The sequence below is a fragment of the Lipotes vexillifer genome, unplaced genomic scaffold (assembly GCF_000442215.2).
Source record: "Lipotes vexillifer unplaced genomic scaffold, Lipotes_vexillifer_v1.1 scaffold1117, whole genome shotgun sequence".
In the NCBI taxonomy this organism is placed as follows: Eukaryota; Metazoa; Chordata; class Mammalia; order Artiodactyla; family Lipotidae; genus Lipotes; species Lipotes vexillifer.
This window is the reverse complement of record NW_006778824.1, coordinates 160,754-177,423: the sequence shown is the minus strand read 5'-3', so window position 1 is coordinate 177,423 and position 16,670 is coordinate 160,754. Positions and strand designations below refer to the sequence as shown.

At 57.7% G+C, this 16,670-nt stretch overlaps 2 protein-coding genes across 2 annotated transcripts in view; both read right to left on the bottom strand.

Annotated features, from left to right (window-relative positions):
- FUOM (fucose mutarotase) overlaps nucleotides 1-3,283 on the bottom strand; it is a 4,660-nt gene extending 1,377 nt beyond the window's left edge. Inside the window, exons 1-5 of the mRNA XM_007452006.1 lie at nucleotides 3,192-3,283; nucleotides 2,521-2,681; nucleotides 1,851-1,919; nucleotides 391-460; nucleotides 93-192 (exon numbers count right to left, since the gene is read on the bottom strand). Coding sequence (XP_007452068.1) covers nucleotides 93-192; nucleotides 391-460; nucleotides 1,851-1,919; nucleotides 2,521-2,681; nucleotides 3,192-3,283 — 492 coding nt within the window. The remainder of the gene's footprint in view (nucleotides 1-92; nucleotides 193-390; nucleotides 461-1,850; nucleotides 1,920-2,520; nucleotides 2,682-3,191) is intronic.
- A 5,937-nt stretch (nucleotides 3,284-9,220) lies between these two features.
- ECHS1 (enoyl-CoA hydratase, short chain 1) lies at nucleotides 9,221-16,443 on the bottom strand. Its single transcript, XM_007451993.1, has 8 exons — nucleotides 16,341-16,443; nucleotides 14,972-15,169; nucleotides 14,370-14,497; nucleotides 13,438-13,537; nucleotides 12,108-12,212; nucleotides 11,543-11,662; nucleotides 10,348-10,415; nucleotides 9,221-9,377 (listed from the first exon to the last, which is right to left on the bottom strand). Exons 1-8 carry the CDS (start codon nucleotides 16,429-16,431, stop codon nucleotides 9,312-9,314), a joined length of 876 nt encoding a protein of 291 aa, XP_007452055.1. The 5' UTR covers nucleotides 16,432-16,443; the 3' UTR covers nucleotides 9,221-9,311.
- Between the last annotated feature and the right edge of the window lie 227 nt (nucleotides 16,444-16,670).

Genomic DNA, 16,670 nt, shown 5'->3' with positions numbered 1-16,670 from the left:
GGGGGGGGGGGGCCTGTCTTTCACTTCTCTCAGGACTCCAAGGAGGCACAGAGGATCCCTGACCCCTTTCCTGGTGGGGATCTCAGGCTCACTGCACAGCCGGCCCTGGAGAGGATGCATTGGTAGCTTGTCCACACTGGGGTCTGCAGGCCCCTCTCCCTGTCGCTGGGCACCAGCTCCACGACCACAGCTTGGAGACAGAGGGGGGTCAGCTCTGTGGTCCACTGCTCCTGCCCTGGGTGCCTCCAGGACCCTTTGTTGGGTGACAGTTCAGGGCTCCTCTGATCAGGCTCAGGGGTCTTTGGGGACACGGGTCCTACCCCCTACCCAAGGCAAGTGGCCCCACTGAGTTCTGGCAAAGGGTAAACTGAGGCCCAGAGCAGCCTTATCGGCCTCTCCACGTAGCAGTCCAGTGGTAGCAGCTGCAGCACAGCCTCCAGGCGCTGAGGGATGCCCAGGCCTGAGGGCAGAGTGCTGGCCTCAGACGCCGCCGTCTCCCGCCCGGCCACCTGCTGCCCGTGGGGTGACACTTATTGAGGTCACATTGGTGTCTTCCCCGCTCTGGCCACGGCACCTGTCACTGTCTTGGCCCTGCCCATCCCCCTTCACTCTACCACACGGGCTGCTGGTGGTGACCCCCAAACACTTGTCCACCAGGAGGGGCACCTGGGCCACCTCCTTGAACCCAGAAGGCCCTGGAGATGACCTCCTTGTGACGAGGACAGTGGGGTCTGGAAGAAGGCCCCTCTGGCCCCAGGCCGCCCCCAGACCTGCCCCACTTGGCTCCAAGGGCCCCTGCTCTCCCGAAAGTTGGTTTCTGATTGTTAAGCTAATGTGTGCTCATTGTACAAAACCAGGAAATACAGAAGCCCACGAAGAAAAAGAACCGGCTGTAATCTTACTACGTAAAGGAAACCCTGCTACTGTCGGAGTGCATTTCCTTCTGCCGTTTTCCCTCGTTTCAACAAGGTTAGACTTGTCTGCACATTGGACGCTGAATGCTGACTGCTCGTTTGCCGGGGTGTGTGTGTCACTTCTGGGGGTTGCACCGGGATTCACTTATGCCTTCCTTCTCTTCCACCATTTGGGCCTTTCCGTGGCCCACCCCGCGGAAAGGGAGGGGAGCACCTCAGGTTGCCTGGCCCAAGGTGTAAACCGAGGCACAGCGGGCTCGGCTCCCTGAGCAGCGGGGGAAGCCAGGGCCACCAGGTCAGGAGCGCCCTGCCCAGGGGGCTGCGTTTACCCCACATTTCACATCTCTGTGCCTTTAGTGGCCTGAACTCTGCAGGGAGAGTCGTGTTCCTGCCTCACAACATTGCTGGGGGTGGAGGCATCCAGGCACAGCCCAAGCCCAGCCCATGCCCCCCGTTACCCTCAGGGCTGCTAACCCCTCTCTTACTGTTACCTCCTGGACCTGGCTCCAGGGCCCTCCCAGCCTCGCCTCCCACTGGCCCCTGGGGGGATGAGAGGGTCTTAAGAGATGGAGTGTGCGGACACCTGGAACCTTTGGGGCCCGGTTACGAGCGGTGGGATTCTAGAGCAGAGTAAAGGCTGAACACCTGACCTGGGCCAGGAACCGCTGCTCAGCCAGGATGGTGCCAGGCCTTAGCTTCCCCGTTTGTAAGAAGACACCAAGTGGTGTGTGAGATGGGGCAGGAGGCCCAGGCTCAATTCTGGGGGCTGGGGGCTGCAGGGAGAATCTTGAGGGTCCTGGCACTGAGATTTCCTGGGTCACTGGTGGGTTATTGAGGAATTGGTGGGGGTAGGAGCAGAGCTGCAGCACCTGGGCAGCCCAGAGGCCGGATGACAGCCCACCCTCCCCACCCCGGCCTGCAGAAGGTGGGGCTCACCGTTGGCAGGGATCTCCTCTGGTCCACACCTGCAGATGCAGGCGGTGGGGAAGTTCACATCCTCAAGAACTGAACAGCCAGCACGGTTAGACACCCGCGGTGGGTCCGCGCAGCGCACCCTCCCCCGCGGGCTTGGCCGCAGACCCAGGGTCGCAGGTCAGACGCGTTAGGACACGCCCACTGCCTCTCCCTTCCCTTCCGAGAGAGGAGGGGAGAGGGACCACCAGGCGTCGGAGGAACTGCAGGCGTCGCCCGAACGCTGCCCGGAGTCCCGCCCAGCGTCCGGCCACGCAGCCCGGTCCAGGCCCACGGCCTCAGGAAAAGAGAAACCGCTGCAAACGTCAGGGGACAGCCCAGGCGAGGCGGTGGTGGCCCCCTGGGGGCCGTGTGGGGAGGGGCTGGAGTAGGAGCTGCACACAGGGCCTGAGGCGGGGCGTGGGCTTGGCCGCCCGGGACCCCGCACACCCGGGCTGGGGAAGGAACCGGATCTGCCGGACACAGCCCCTCTCGGACCAAGGGCCATCGGCCTCGTGACCGCCCAGTCAGGCCTCAGTTTCCTTGAGGGCTCGAGGGAGGCCAGAACAGTGCCCCCACCCAGGACCAGGGGCCCCGCCCGACTTCTGTCCCCGGCGGGTGGATCCCCCAGAAGCTCTGCGCCCGCGGCGCTCACCGATCTCATCTCCGTGCCGCATCCGCGCCAGCGCGTAAAGCGGCTCGGGGGACTGAAGCGCGGGGACGCCCTTCAGCACCACCCTGCTGGCTGGGCCAGAGAGGGCGGGGCGGCCACGAGGGACGGGGCCGGGGAGGGCGGGGCCGCGTGTGGGGCGGATCCTGGAGGGGAGAGGGGCCAGAGGGGGCGGGTGGCATGTAGGGGCGGGGCCCGGCGGGAGATGGGCGTGGCCTGAAGGGAGGGTCCCCCGGAGTGCGGAGGACTTGGGGTTGCGTGGGCCGCCTAGGGGCGGGGTCGACCCCAGACCAGCCCCGCAGGCGCAGTCTGTCGAGGCCTCGCTTTCCCGGCCAGGTCCAGGACCCGGGCACCCACGTGTGTTTGTGTTGGAGCTCCCCAGTGCCCTCCTTGCGTGAAGGCCTCCTCTCCAGGCCCCATTCAGCCCCCAGGTCTTGGGGACTCGTCCCCCACTCCCTCCAGCCCGCAGGGTTCGTGGTGCCCTGGGGTGGGGAGGGCTGGGTGGCGGCACAGGGAGGACTTACTCCTTCACCCAACACTGTTCACACTGGAAGGACCCTGAGGGCAAGTGGGTGCGACCTCTGGGCCCAGCGGCTGTGCTGAGAGCACCCCTACGCTGTCTTCCAGGCGTCAGCCTGCTGAGACCCCTCAGGTACCTGGCTAGGGTGCCGCACCCCTGCCCAGGGAAGCAGCGCTCTGACTCCCCGTAGGGGACCCAGGGACCTGGGCTCCACAGGACCCGCCCCATCCCCGCCCCCACGCCCCCCAACACTAGGTGTCTTAATTTTGGGGGCGGGGAGAGATCACCTTCAGCTGGCCAGCTGAGGTGCATATGAAAGGAATGATTTCAAGGAGCCCATACATCTTGCATCTTCCCATACATAGGAAAGCACTAAATTCATTAACTTGAGATGTCTGGTTTTCTTTAATTAGCAGTAATATTTTGCTGTTCGGACTACCTGGTTTTTTGTTTTGTTTTGTTTGCAAAAACTCCTGTACATACTGGCTCCTCCTGTTACTTGAAAACTGGGTTCACCTCTCGGTGGGTGTCGAGCCGAAAGACGGCCAAGCCAGCAAAGGTGAGGAGAAGGAAGAATTTATCACAGCAAATAAGGAGAGCACAGGGGCCTTCCCAAAGGCCCCCCCCCCCCCAGCAAAACTGGGGACGTTTTAAGCTAAGGGCACATGCATATTCAGGAAGGGGCTTGAGCAGAGAATTTAGCATAAAGTTGGGGCAAAAGTCAGGTTGACAGAGTCACGTGTTTCTTGATTTAAGTCAGGACGGTCAGCATCACCATTGCACCCTCCACCTGGGTAGGGACCTTAGTTCCTGCACAACTCAAGGTATATTATTACGTTTACCCCTTGAGGAGGACCTAGGACTCTGCTTTATCACTGTTTTTTCTCTGTCCCTGTGTTCCTCTGTTCGTTTAACATCACTGATTACTGAGACCTGTTCAAGGGCAAAGCACCGGGGCCAGGCTTAGATCACAAAATGGCACAGGCCAAAACGGGTTCTCGTATGTTCAGAAAGCCATTCCTGGTTCTCTTTCTCCGGGGACCCCCTGCCCTATCTGCTTACACTCCCTTACCTCTTTGGAACAGTCCCTGAGAGCTGAGAGGCTGTATCCTGGGCTTAAGTCCTCAGCAAGTCCACCGAATAAAGCATAATTCTCAATTTTTAGGTTGTGCATTTATTTCAGTCGACAGGTATGATTGTTTTCCTAAAATGGCAGCACCGCCGCCATGTTGTGTCTGACACGCTAGAGTGAGTGATGCGCCTCCCCTGAGGCAGGTTTGTCCCCTTTCTTGAACCAGGTGGACCTTTGTAACTGCCTCCAATAGAATGCTGCACATGCTGCTGCCTGGCTTCTGGGGGCAGGTCATAAAAGGCAGTACGGTGGGATTTCCCTGGTGGCACAGTGGTTAAGAATCCGCCTGCTAATGCAGGGGACACGGGTTCGAGCCCTGGTCCAGGAAGATCCCACATGCCGTGGAGCAACTAAGCCCGTGCGCCACAACTACTGAAGCCCACACGCCTAGAGCCCGTGCTCCGCAACAAGAGAAGCCGCTGCAATGAGAAGCCCAGGCACCGCAATGAAGAGTACCCCCCGCTCATCGCAACTAGAGAAAGCCCACGCACAGCAACGAAGACCCAACACAGCCAAAAACAAAACAAAACAAAACAACATGGCAGTATGGCTTCCTCCTGATTCTCTCTTCAGAACACTTGCCCTGGTGTTATAATCAAATGCAACCGATTTTCTCCCGAGGAGACAAAACCAGTTAGACAAGCAGAATTTAATTTAGTTTATTTTGCAGGACAAGAAAGGTCAACTTGACCTGGGACAGTTCTTGTTTATGCCTCTGAAAATCATAAGCAAAACTTAAACAGTTCCCCCAATTGGCATGAGGTAACCACTAGCCAACTCTCTTTCATTTAAGAAAATTCGAATCTTGTAACCAATCACTATAAAGAATCACTGCCCTCACACTACATACGCTGCTTTGTAACAACATCCTCTGAGCCTCATCCCATGTTTTGGTTTGAGTACTCCTGGTTTGCAAACTGTCTTTCTGGTGTGTGCACAATACACTTTTACTAATCTCTACCTAGGTAATTTGTTAGTCTTACTTCTGTTTTTTGTGAACTTCTGCCACTGGGAAGGCAGACACAGTACTGGCAGGAAGCCGAGGGAATGAACGTGGTGAGCCCTCCTGTGGGCATTCGGCCCATAGCCCCAGCTCAGCCCAGTGATGCCGCATCAACCACCAGGCCAGGGAGCGATTGCTCAGGAGGGGCTCCAGCTGAGGCCCCAGACTTTGTGGAGCAGAGACAAGCTGACCCATGGTGGCCTGTCTGGATTCCTGACTCATACAACTGAGAAAGGAGAACTGATAATTGCTCCTGTAAGCCACTGAGTTTAGGGATAATTTATTATGCGGCAGTAGCTGACTAATGCAGGTGACTCCTGTGCCCTGCTGAGAGGTCACCAAAAGCCCTGCTGACACTGCCCTTGGCCTTCAACCCTGTGCCTGCTCTCTCTCTACCCCGCTCCACACATGCAGGCTTGAGTGCAGACCCCAGTGCAGATGCCTGTGCCTGCACCAGCTGGATCATACCCCCGCTTAAGAACCCCAAACCTAACTTCACTGCCCAGCCTGCAAATGGGCTCTCACTCAGGCCAGCTGGCTCTCAGCCCTCCAGGCTCTGGCCCTCCTTACAGGGCTGCCCGGTTTGCCTGCCGGCCACCCGAGTACTTACTGCTGCCTGTGCCGCAGGAAACAGCCCAACCCAGAGCCGGGACAGGCCAGGCTCTCTCCCCTCGGAGCCTGCCCCCTTCCACCTCATTCCCAAATGGACCCTCAGCCCTGCGGTGACACGCCCGGAGGCCTGGCAGCTCCTGCGGAAGTTCTGTACGTGAAAGATGGCAGAGAACCTGAAATCAACAGACAACCCACGTCAACTGCCCAGCCCTGGGGAGCCTCGCTAGTCAAGGAAGCTGCCCAGGGAGGTGGTCAGCAGGGTCCACACTCAGGCCGCCCACAGTGGCCAATTCCACCCAGTGTGAGCAGTTTCTACTCCAAACCCTGAGTGGAGAGACTTGAAGTTAACATTCCGTGAAGCTTATCTTTTTAGTAGGAATATAAGAGGGAAAAGCCAATTTTATACGGATAGATGAGAATGAAAGGTCTCAGCTTCAGAAACAAATCAAAACCCCCAAACAATATGGCACTGGAGGTCAATTAACTCAAGAGGGAGTGGAAGGCTCTCTGGGGCTTGTGGTCCTTGAAGTCCCGCTGGGGTTTGCCTTCAACCCCGCCACCCACAGCAAAGCACGCAGTCACACCACTGGACGGTCCCCAGTCTCCCCAAGCCCGGGGCCACCACGCAGCCTGAAGAGATCCTGTTCCCTGGGCCTGGGGACCCGTCCCTGCCACGTGCTGGATCCCAAATGATCCTGTGGGTGCAGACCTTTGAGACACACACACTCTCATGTGCGGGTTCCACGTCGAGCCCTTTCTCGGCTTCCGGCTGAGCCGCTGAGACAGGGTACCCGCGAGTCTCGGATGGGCCCCTCACAACTGGCCCCCCAGCACTCGGAGCTCTGTTGTTCGGAATCGGTTATGAAGGTCACCGCCCAACGCGTGTGAAAGATTAAACTAATGCATGGACTTTTTCAACTCTAAAGTTTCCTCCTGCACATACCTCTGCTTGTTCATTCTAGACGGTATGTCACTAGTGCAAACCCCGGTTACACAGCTTTAATAAATGGGGTTCCCACCTCTACTGCCATGAAGACCACCCGGCTGGGCCCAGCCTTCCTGACCCCAGGGGAGAGCCTGATCTCATGGTCCCCTTGTACCTACTCCCTTGCCCACCGTTCAAGGGTGACTCCATCAGAACTCAGTGTCTGCTGTCTGGGGAGGGTCTTGTGCCATAATAGAACCACTGCGCCCTTCTCAAACTCCCGACCATGGCACACACTGCAGAATGACAGGGCCTGGGTGGAGACTGCAGAGCTAATCTCCCCAGGCAGACGGTCAGCAGAGCAATTCTTTTTGGGCCCCCCAGCTGCGCAAATATGACCAGAGCACAAGGGCGAGTCATCGAAGGTGCTGGGCGGCCAGGGCTCCACCGGCCATCTCAGCTCTTCCTCAGTTCCAGGTGGGTCTCTCTTGGGTGTTCAGCATGGGTCCTGGGTGGGGGGAGGGTACACACTTTGGGCCCAGCCCTGCCCAAGGCCATGACTGCAATCCCACATTCAGAAACCTCCGCTGGGCAGGCTGGTCAACAGGCTACTTGCCCATGACTGGCAGCTGGACAAGGTGGAGGAAACGCCTGTACCAGGTGCTCAGGTCTTCACTGGGTGGCTGCTCCCGGAGGAGGGCTCTGAGGCCCGATTCCCAGGACAGGCAGGCGCATGTCTCACCGCGCAGCACTTGCTTAGGCAGAGCTCTGCCCTGGGTTCTAAGCGGCACCCATCATGCCGACAGCTGAGGCTCTCTCTGCAGAGCAAGATGGATGGGGTGGGGGTGGGGGCACAACGAAGCCAGCAGAGCTCACCCCTCACCTGGCCATCTGTTCACCTGCAGCTGCGTTGTCGTGGGCACCGCACCAAGATCCAGGGGGATCCTCACGGTGCCGGCGTTCGCTCCCAGAGGTGCAGCTGTTCTGGCCTCACCTTGGAGGGTCTGAGGACATTCTGAGGCTGGGGGGCCCTGACCCAGGCCAGCGACTGCCGTCTTCACCCGTGAAGCCCTCCCAGGCAGCAGGAGGACAAGGGCCTTCATCCCGTGCTCCAGGACTCATACGACTCTCCCCCTGGACACCTGCTCGAGAATCTGGTGTAAAATGGAGGGTTTAGAGTTCCGAGCCGGGCTGTGACCTGAGGATTAAACAGCAGACGTCTGGTCGGGGCAGAGGTGTTTCCCGGTACCTCGGTCACTCATTCACCCAGGGTCCTGCAAGGTGCCTGACTGCACAGTGACCCAGGGGACGCAGCTGGTCCTCCCGGGGATAAGGCCACCAGAGGAACCCTGGTGTGTAAACTCTACGTCCTCCCACAGCAAAGGGCACTAATCCTGCGCCAGGTCTGTGAGCACGCATTTTAAACCGATGCCCCAGGGATTCCGACACAAGCAGTCCTCACACCAATCTGGGAGCCTCGGCCCCCGGCAGCCCAGCCCCACAGTGCCACCCTTCCCTTCCAGATGCACTCGAGCTGAAATGCAAGGATTTGTGCAGGGAATGTTCGCTGCACCGTCGCCACGGCGGCTCTGAAACAAGAACCTGGACACGGTCTAAACATCCAACACCATACGGATAAGCAGATCACAACATACACACGTCATGAAATATTTCGGGGCCACTGAAAAGAATGCTAGTAGGAATAGTATTCAGCCATGAAACGAAATGAAACTGTTAGTGCTACAACCTGACGGACCTTGGAAATATTATATTAAATCCAGTGACAGAAAGAAAGTGGAACAGAGGTCCCCGGGGCTGGAGTAGGGAGTTAGTGTTGAAGGGGTGAGGTTTCTGTCTGGGGTGATGAAACAGTCTGGAGATGAAGAACACTGTGAATACACTGAATGCTGTGAAAACGTACATTTAAAAATGGGGAAAATGAAAACAAATGCTAGTCAAACAGAAGGATAGGGTGCATTTGTGTGCTAGAAGCAGAAGGTGATCAGTGCACCTTGCAGAAACGTGTACGTGGAGAACCATTTCTGTACAAAGAAAACGGAATTTCACACCGGAGCATGTGTTCTCGCATGTGGGCACAGAAAGACACCTTGAAAGGCATGAACGCGTGAACAGTCGTTACCCTCGGAGTGGGATGTGGGTGCCTTACTTTGAGCTTTGTTCTGTTTGAATGTCGTTACTGAGAATGACAAACAAGTTTTAAAAAGTGACAGTTCAAATCTAGCAATAACTAAAAGAAAGGCATAATGTGACCTGAAGTTTGTCATTTAGTCAAGAGCACGTCTCTTTAAAGGCCCAGCAGCGAGGCCATCCCTCTGAGCAGCCACGTCCACCGGCTGCAAACGACACCGCGACCAAGCTGGGGGTCCTCCCGAGAGCCGGGTGAAGGCCCCCTGCTGCTCAGGGGGGCGAGAGCCCACACAGCCCCCCAGGGCCCCTCACAGTTGCAGAGAAGCTGTGTGTCACTGACACTACGTTTGAAAGAGTAGGATTTATTTGCTTCTGAAGCTGACAGGCTGTGTTTTTCCTCTTTAACTCTAGGTGCTGAGGCACAGGCAGCCAGCTCCTACTGGTCTTTGAAGCTGGCCTTTCTCTTCTCCACAAACGCGGACATCCCTTCTTTCCGGTCTTCCTGGTGAGAGAAGGGGAAAGGCAGAGGTGGATGGTCACTCTGCGTGGGGTCCAGGCGCGAGGCTCTGCCTGTGTCAGGGCTGCTCCCTGCCCTTGGCCGTCCACTCACCGGGTTCTGCAGCGGGATCACCTCGAAAACTGTGAATGATCCCAATTCCCAGGGGCGGCTTGGGAATGGGTATTTTTCCATTAAACACCCCTGCCCCGCCTTTGTGACGGTCATTCAGGAACGACTAACCTATGAGTCGAATAAACTCCCATCTACAGAGAACCTCAGATGCATGTACATGCGTCATTCACCAAATCATGACCTGGATTTAGCCGTGCTCTAGGTCAGGTGGTGTCCTGAGGGTCAGGAAGCAGGACACGAGAATCCAAGCTCTACCTCTGCATACCTTCCTCTGTGTGCACATATGCACACACGAATGCAATCACACACGTGTGCACACACGCACCTGTACTTCCTCAAGAGCTAAAGCCATTTTTAATCTTTTATAAAACACCTAGATATGACTTTCTGATAATAAAAGATCAGTTTTAATGACTATTAAGAGAATGATTTCCTTTGAGTTACTGGCAGATATCCTAGAAAATAATGCTCCAAGGCTCCTGATTACAATAGTATAATACATTCGAGTCCCATTCCAGGTAACTGGAACAATCTAGGAAAATTATGAGTAAATGGATTGCATTTTAAATACAGGAGTTGCTGTTTAAGGGTCCAATTTGTAAGACCTTTTGTAATAGGAAATAACCCTGTGTAAATTTCTGTACTTTTGAACTTCTACACACTGTACTTATTTGAAAAAAAATCAATGCTCAGTGATAGAACACATGTGATCCAGTTACAGGGGAAGCTAAGAGTTCTGACCAAAGAGAAATGGTATTTAGTGATAAAACCTGTAAGGAAATGCCAGGAATGTCTATGGCTGGACCGTTTGTGATTCTCCACGTGAATGAGGCTTACTTACGGTAGCAAAAGTTGAATAGAAGAGTTTCTTCTCCAACTTAATGCCCTCTGTTAATGTCATTTCAAAAGCTGAAAAAGAAAACCCTGAAGTTAGGAGCTGAGATGCCAGATGTGGGAACGCAGAACTTTTTTGTGGAGGCAGGACACACCCTCGGGGACTGATGTGGACTTTGACTTCACCGACGACGTTTAAAGTACAGTATCCCTGCTCAAATGCACCACCCCAGCCGAGATGCCCAGTGAATACTGCTCCCGGCCTCCCAGTGTCCTGCACGGGGACCTGGATGAGAGGTGGGAGGACGGCAAACTCTGTCCAGTCACGAGAGGGCTGAGGAAGCCCACGACACTGAACTCAAAAACCACGACAAATAATTAAGGACAACACCCAGAAAACAGAACTCTGTGCAGAACAGAGTGAGTCCCGGGCCATCTTTGCAGTGGAGGTGATGCAGGTGTGAGGCTCGCGGAAGTGTTTCCTTGGCGGCACCTGTAGCTGGGTCCCCACGGCTAGCGCCCAGCCAAGGTGACAGGTGCCTTGGGCCTTGCGGCACGTCCCCTCCCCTGCTGCACGCTCCACACGCTCGTGCCTGTGTGAACGCTTTGGCCGAGGCCGGGGGCCCAGGAGGCCAGTGAGCAGAGACGGGGGGCAGAGCGGCTCGCCGCGGGCACACACGGCTGTCCCAGCTCACCGTCCTCTTGACAGGCGACACGGAGCAAGGGGACAGCCTCACTCCAACGCTGAGAACAAATCGCCATGTTAACACTCTAGCGATTCTGAGGAGGGGCGGTCAGAGCCGCCCCGCCGGCAGAGAGAGGACGCCCAGTCCACAGCGACAGCCGGGAGCATGCTCTCTGCCCCCAGCTCGACCCCAACAGATGGGCGGAGCTGCTGGCCGAGAGGAGCCTCTTCCTCCCAGGTTCCCCAGGTGACCCTTCGCGGGCTTCCCCCGCATGCCAGCGCCAGCCCCCTGCCGCCTGTCCCCCAGGCTGGCCCTGTTCTCGGGTCCTGCTTCCAAGGGGAGCTCAGGCCATTTCAACAGAATTTGTGAGCGAGCACCTAGAAACCAGAACTCTGCGAAGAGCCCAAATCGAAATACCAAGAACCCTAACAATTTTGTCCGGACCGGGCAAGATGCGCAATTCTGACCCCAAATCGCCTGCAGCTACTGCGCGGCCTCCCCCGCTCTCCTGCCCACCTGCGTTCACCGACTCTTTGGCCATCGCTGCCACAACTTTAGAGCTGCTGGCAATTTTCTCCGCACACTTGATGGCTTCTTCAACCAGGCTCTCAACGGGAAAAACTTTGCTTACAAGACCTAAAACACAAAAAGGTAAACAACACGGGGCAGCAGCTGGTTCTCATTCTCTAAGCCACAGCACAGGCCTCTGGGTGCCGACAAGGCAGCGAGGACACAGGAAAGGGTCCACGGTGTCCCCTGGTAGGGCCGCCACCCTTGGCTGCTGCGGTCACTGAGGGTCCAGGAGAGGGCATGCCTGCGGAGGGTCTCGGAGGCCCTGCTGCTGACCTTGGCTCTGGGGAGCAGGGCAGTTTCACTATTGCTCTTTAGCCTGCATGCGTGTCTCAGTCACTCCTTTGAGCATGTGGTATTTCAAATAAAAAAACAAAGGCAGTGAGTCTCCTGGGCTCCCAGGACAGAGGAAAGCTCTGTGCTGATCACCGGTGGGAGGCCCTGGACGCAGCCCTCCCCCCTCCCCCCAGCTTCCTGAGGGGGCAGCTCCACGGGAGGCTGTGGCCCGTACCTGCTTGCTTGGCATCCTGGGCCGAGATCCGGTCACCAGTGAGGACCATCTCCATGGCCAGTGACTTTCCGACGGCACGGGTCAGTCTCTGGGTGCCCCCTGCACCTGCAGGGCAGAGGGCTGCTGGGCACGGATGGCTCTGCAGCCAGGATGCACAGACGTGCTGTCCCCAAGTGCCCCAGGGCTGAAGATGGGCCCCTTGGGTGGGGTGGGTGGGCAGAACCCAGGCGTCCAGCAGGCGGGGAAGCCGGGGGAGGCTCCTTTCCACACTTGGGCCCCCCCACCTGGTGCCCTGAGTCCCCTGCACCAGTACCTCTCGTGCAGAAGTCAGACTACGGACAGACACAAGGAGCTCACAGCCCAGGGCCCCAGACCCTGACCCAACCCAACCCAGAGGGCAGCTGGGGGGTGGCCTTCGAGCACGGCTTGCTCTGCTCCAGGTGTGGGACGACGCTCCTCTCGTCCGGGCTCCCGCCTCCCCGGCCCCACTCCCCGCCCCCTCCTGCTCACTCCACGGCCTCTAGCTGGAAAGAGAGTGGTCTGCCTGGTCATCCGCCCGTGGTGAACCCCAGGGCTGCCAGACCGAGCCAAGGAACCACCTGAGGGGGGTACCCACTGTCCAGCAGACTTGGACACTGCCTCAATGCAGTGGAGACCTCAGGCACTGGGATGGGAAGACCCTGGTGATCACCCTCAGCTGACCCCAGACACCCTCTCTGACCCCATGGCTGCTCCCTGCCCAGCCCAGCTGGCTCGGGAGAGGCCCTGGGCTCCAGGCTCTACACCCAAGGCAGAGACCCCATGGGGACACAGCCCGAAGTCCTCGTCAGGTGGACCGAGGGGCAGAGGTGTCACTGTTGGCCCACTGTTCCTGTCGCCCTGCCCACGGGGGATCTGATTCCCTGCTCTGAACCTGGGTGAGGCTACGGGACTCGTTCTGGCCACCGAAACGTGAGCTCTCAGTGTTGGCCCGTGGTCAGCGTGTTCTCTTCTCTGAGCTGCTGACCAATAAAGACCCAGCGCAGATGTGGCTCATAAGCAAGACTCTCTGCAGTTAGAATCCACCGTGTGGCCAGCCTTTCCTATTCGTGTCGGACAAGGGACCCAGCCACTCCAGAGGAGCCGGCACAGCTCCGAGGCCCCCAAGCCACTCTCAGCGCTGCTGTGCCCACGTGACCTTAGCGTGCAGACAGGCAGCCGCTGTCCAGGCTCACACGACAGCCCCACGTGCTTTTGTCTGACACTGGAACAGCCCAAATGCCCCCAAGACGCGGGCAGATTGTGGACGATGACTTGAAGAACCGATACCAAAGCTACCATCAGTCTTTACCTGGGATGGTTCCTATTAGGATCTCTGGCTGCCCAAACTGGGCTTTCTCTCCAGCATAAATGATGTCACACATCATAGCAAGTTCACAGCCACCACCAAGCTGCAAAACAGCACGAGGTACCACGGAGGAACCCAGTCAAAAATCACTCTGCTTATTTGAATTTTCTATTAAAGTGAAACACAGTCTAGGGTACAGCAAAGATTAACACAGAGATGCAAAGTTAGTTAACTGTTCCCACAAATTACCTATACAGTTGATGCCAGCAAACTTTCTGTAAAGGGCCAGACAGCAAATGCTGTGGCTTTGCAGGTCCTACAGTATCTCTCGTGGCCACTCCACTCTCTGCCGTGGGGGCTCGAAGGCAGCCAGGATGGGGAGAACCGACGGCTATAACCTCTGCCCGCTGACCCGCTGACCCCAAGGGAGCTTTACTAAAGAATCGTGAGTTCAAACATCCTCCTGGCTTCTCTACAGGCCACAGCAAGTCCCAGAGCCTCTGAGCTGTCCAGGCACCTATAGGAGACCCCGATGGACCAAACTCGGGAGGCAGAGCTTTCAACAGTGGTGAAAGAGGTTAGTTTACAGGGCAGTGCAGGTTGGAAAGCCATCAAAACTGCACAGAGAGCCAACACGTGTGCCCTTAACCTTGCCGTGGAGGAAGAGCACTCTCGGGGAGCCTCAGGACTGGGGGGACTTTACTAACAAAGGAATCTGAAGCCCAACAGCTGAATCCCCACTAACACAGCAGATGCTGAAACACCTCCTCCCTTTACAGCTCTTGGCTCTTCAGCATCACTGGTCAGAAAAGGCCTGCGAGTCTAGGAATGAGACTCAGGTCTCCCCCAAATAAAAATCAGTTCTACTGCACACACACAAGTACAATTCCTTCAGGTGTTCTAAGTGCAAGGAGGTGGCATGGGCGGGCACTCACGGCGTAACCATTGACAGCAGCTATGACCGGCTTCTTGACCCGAGAGAGTCGGTCCCAGTGGCTCAAGAACTTGCTGGAGTAGCAATCCTGGAACGTTAGATTCTGCATTTCCTTGATGTCGGCTCCAGCTGTGGTGGAAATGAGGCCCCGGTTACCAGAGCAGAGACCCCACACCAACAGGTAGCTACTGAGTGTGCCCCGCCAGCAGGCACCAAGGGTTGCAGGGGATGGCCACGTGGACACACAGCTGGGCGGGGGGTACAGTGCAATACGCTGTGATACGAGCTGATGGAGGTGATGCAGAGGGATGTGGACAGGAAACAGGGCGGAGGGGGACTCAGAAGAGGCGGGGCTCACTCACTATTCACTTGCACCCGAGACGTGACTGCCCCTGAACAGAGTGGTTTTGCTGGCGGGGCACACTCAACGTTAAACTTCAGAGGGGCCCCTCCAAGCAGCCTGGGGTTTGGTCCACTTTACGTAAGTAAACCCCCAAGTCGCAGAACCTTCCTGATGCATTCACGGAGGTGTAAGGCTGCCTGCCTCATGCCATGGGTGCGACCGCACACCTGGGCAGCCTGCCACCACACTGCCCGCCTCACCTGCAAACGCCTTCTCCCCGCCCGTGAGGACGATGGCCCCCACAGCCGGGTCCTCCTCGAAGGCCTGCAGCGCCTGGTTGAGCTCCATGATCAGGCCATCGCAGAGCGCGTTGAGTGCCTTGGGGCGGGTCAGCTGGACCAACCCCACGTTGCTGTTCTTCCCCTTCTTGGCTGTGATGATGTATTCAGAGCCTGTGCCTGGGGGGAGAGGGGAAAAGGGGATCCACTCACGGAGGCACCAAACTGGGGGGATGTACCCGTCAGTGGACAGTGACCCTGACAGGACCCCTGAGGGCCCCTGTTCAGTCCCTGGTGGCTGCATCATGCAGCTTGCGGCTGCATGGGTGGCTTTTACAGTGCTCTCTGCTTTCATGGATGTTGGAACACTTCCTTAAGTTAAAAAAAAAAAACAGCAATGAAGAGCAGCCTTCCTTCTCCTGAATGCCTTGGTCACCGCTTCCCAGGATGCATACTAGAGACAGCCTGGGATCCTGTAGGAACAAGGAATGAGGAAACGCCTTCTTTAAACAAATGCCAACTAGGTGAGGGCAGTTAAGCTGCAAACAGAAGAGAGCTCCAGCCCTGCTGGGTGGACAGCCTGGTGGGAGGCACATAGGCAAAGGGCAACTGCCAGTGCCTGAGCAGGGGCAACCGGCTCAGAGCTGGGCCAGCAATGATCTGGAGAAGGTTAGCCAAGGCGGTGGCTTCCTTGATGGGGAATCAGAGATCACGGTGCCTATCCCACGTGCTTGTGGGGACATGACTGAAATCACACGTGGAAAGGCAGCATGCCTGTCACATACAAGACCAGGAATGATGGCTGGGTACGGGCCAGGATGTAGAAGCGGATGGTCAAAGAGAACTCAGGTAAAACCCACACGACTTGGTAGCTGGGTCAAGTGGACACACAGGTGATGGCAGAGGCCACAGAGATTCTTTCCCAGCGACATCGACATGGCCAAGAGTTCCTGCTAAATGCGGGCTGCGGGGGTGGCGAGTGCGCTCAGGAGAGAGGAGGAGGGGCGCCCGGCGGGCTGGGGTGGGGCAGAGGGCAGAACCTGAAGGACACACCCGGGGCGAAGCAATGGACATGGGGAGGCCTGGGAAGGAGGCACTGCAGGACGGCACGTGCGACCCTTTCCAATTGCAGAGGCGCTAACCGCACGTTCTCTTAAGTCTGAGGACTTTCACACCGAACGCTGAAATGGCCAGAGGTCTTGGCACTCCGTCCCGAGTCCTCGGAGTTGAGACGCCAGTGACCCCAGGACTCTGCGAGCTCAGGCAGCAGGTGCTGGGAGGGGTCCGGCCCTGGGATGAGGGCCCGGAGGACCCCCACCGCAGGCCCGCCCCCCTCGGCCCCGCCACTCACTCGAGGCGAAGGAGCGCGGCGCGGGGCAGCCAGGCCAAGTGCACAGCAGGGCGCGGACGCTAGGCTGCAGGGCGGCGCGCAGGGCGGCCATGGCTCTTGCGTGACGACAGGTCGCTCCGGCCGCCAGCCCCGCGGAGCCGCCCCCCGGCCGCGCCAGTCAGGGCCCGCCCCGCCCACGGGCCAGCATCGCGAGATCTCGCAGGTCTCGCGAGATAAGCCGGGCGGCGGAAGTGGCCGGGGCGACGGGCCTGAGGTTTAGGAGGGAAGGTCAGTGTGCGGGGGCGGGGGGAGGGGCACCGGTGTCCAGGAGGAGGGGCCGGGGCGGGGACG

Coding starts and splice junctions, on each gene's coding strand:
- ECHS1 (XM_007451993.1), bottom strand. CDS start 16,431: ATGGCCGCCCTGCGCGCCGCCCTGCAGCCTAGCGTCCGCGCCCTGCTG. Junction 15,170..16,340: donor GCCGCGCTCCTTCGCCTCGA/GTGAGTGGCGGG, acceptor CTCTCCCCCCAG/GCACAGGCTCTGAATACATC. Junction 13,538..14,369: donor CTGCTGTCAATGGTTACGCC/GTGAGTGCCCGC, acceptor GCTGTTTTGCAG/CTTGGTGGTGGCTGTGAACT.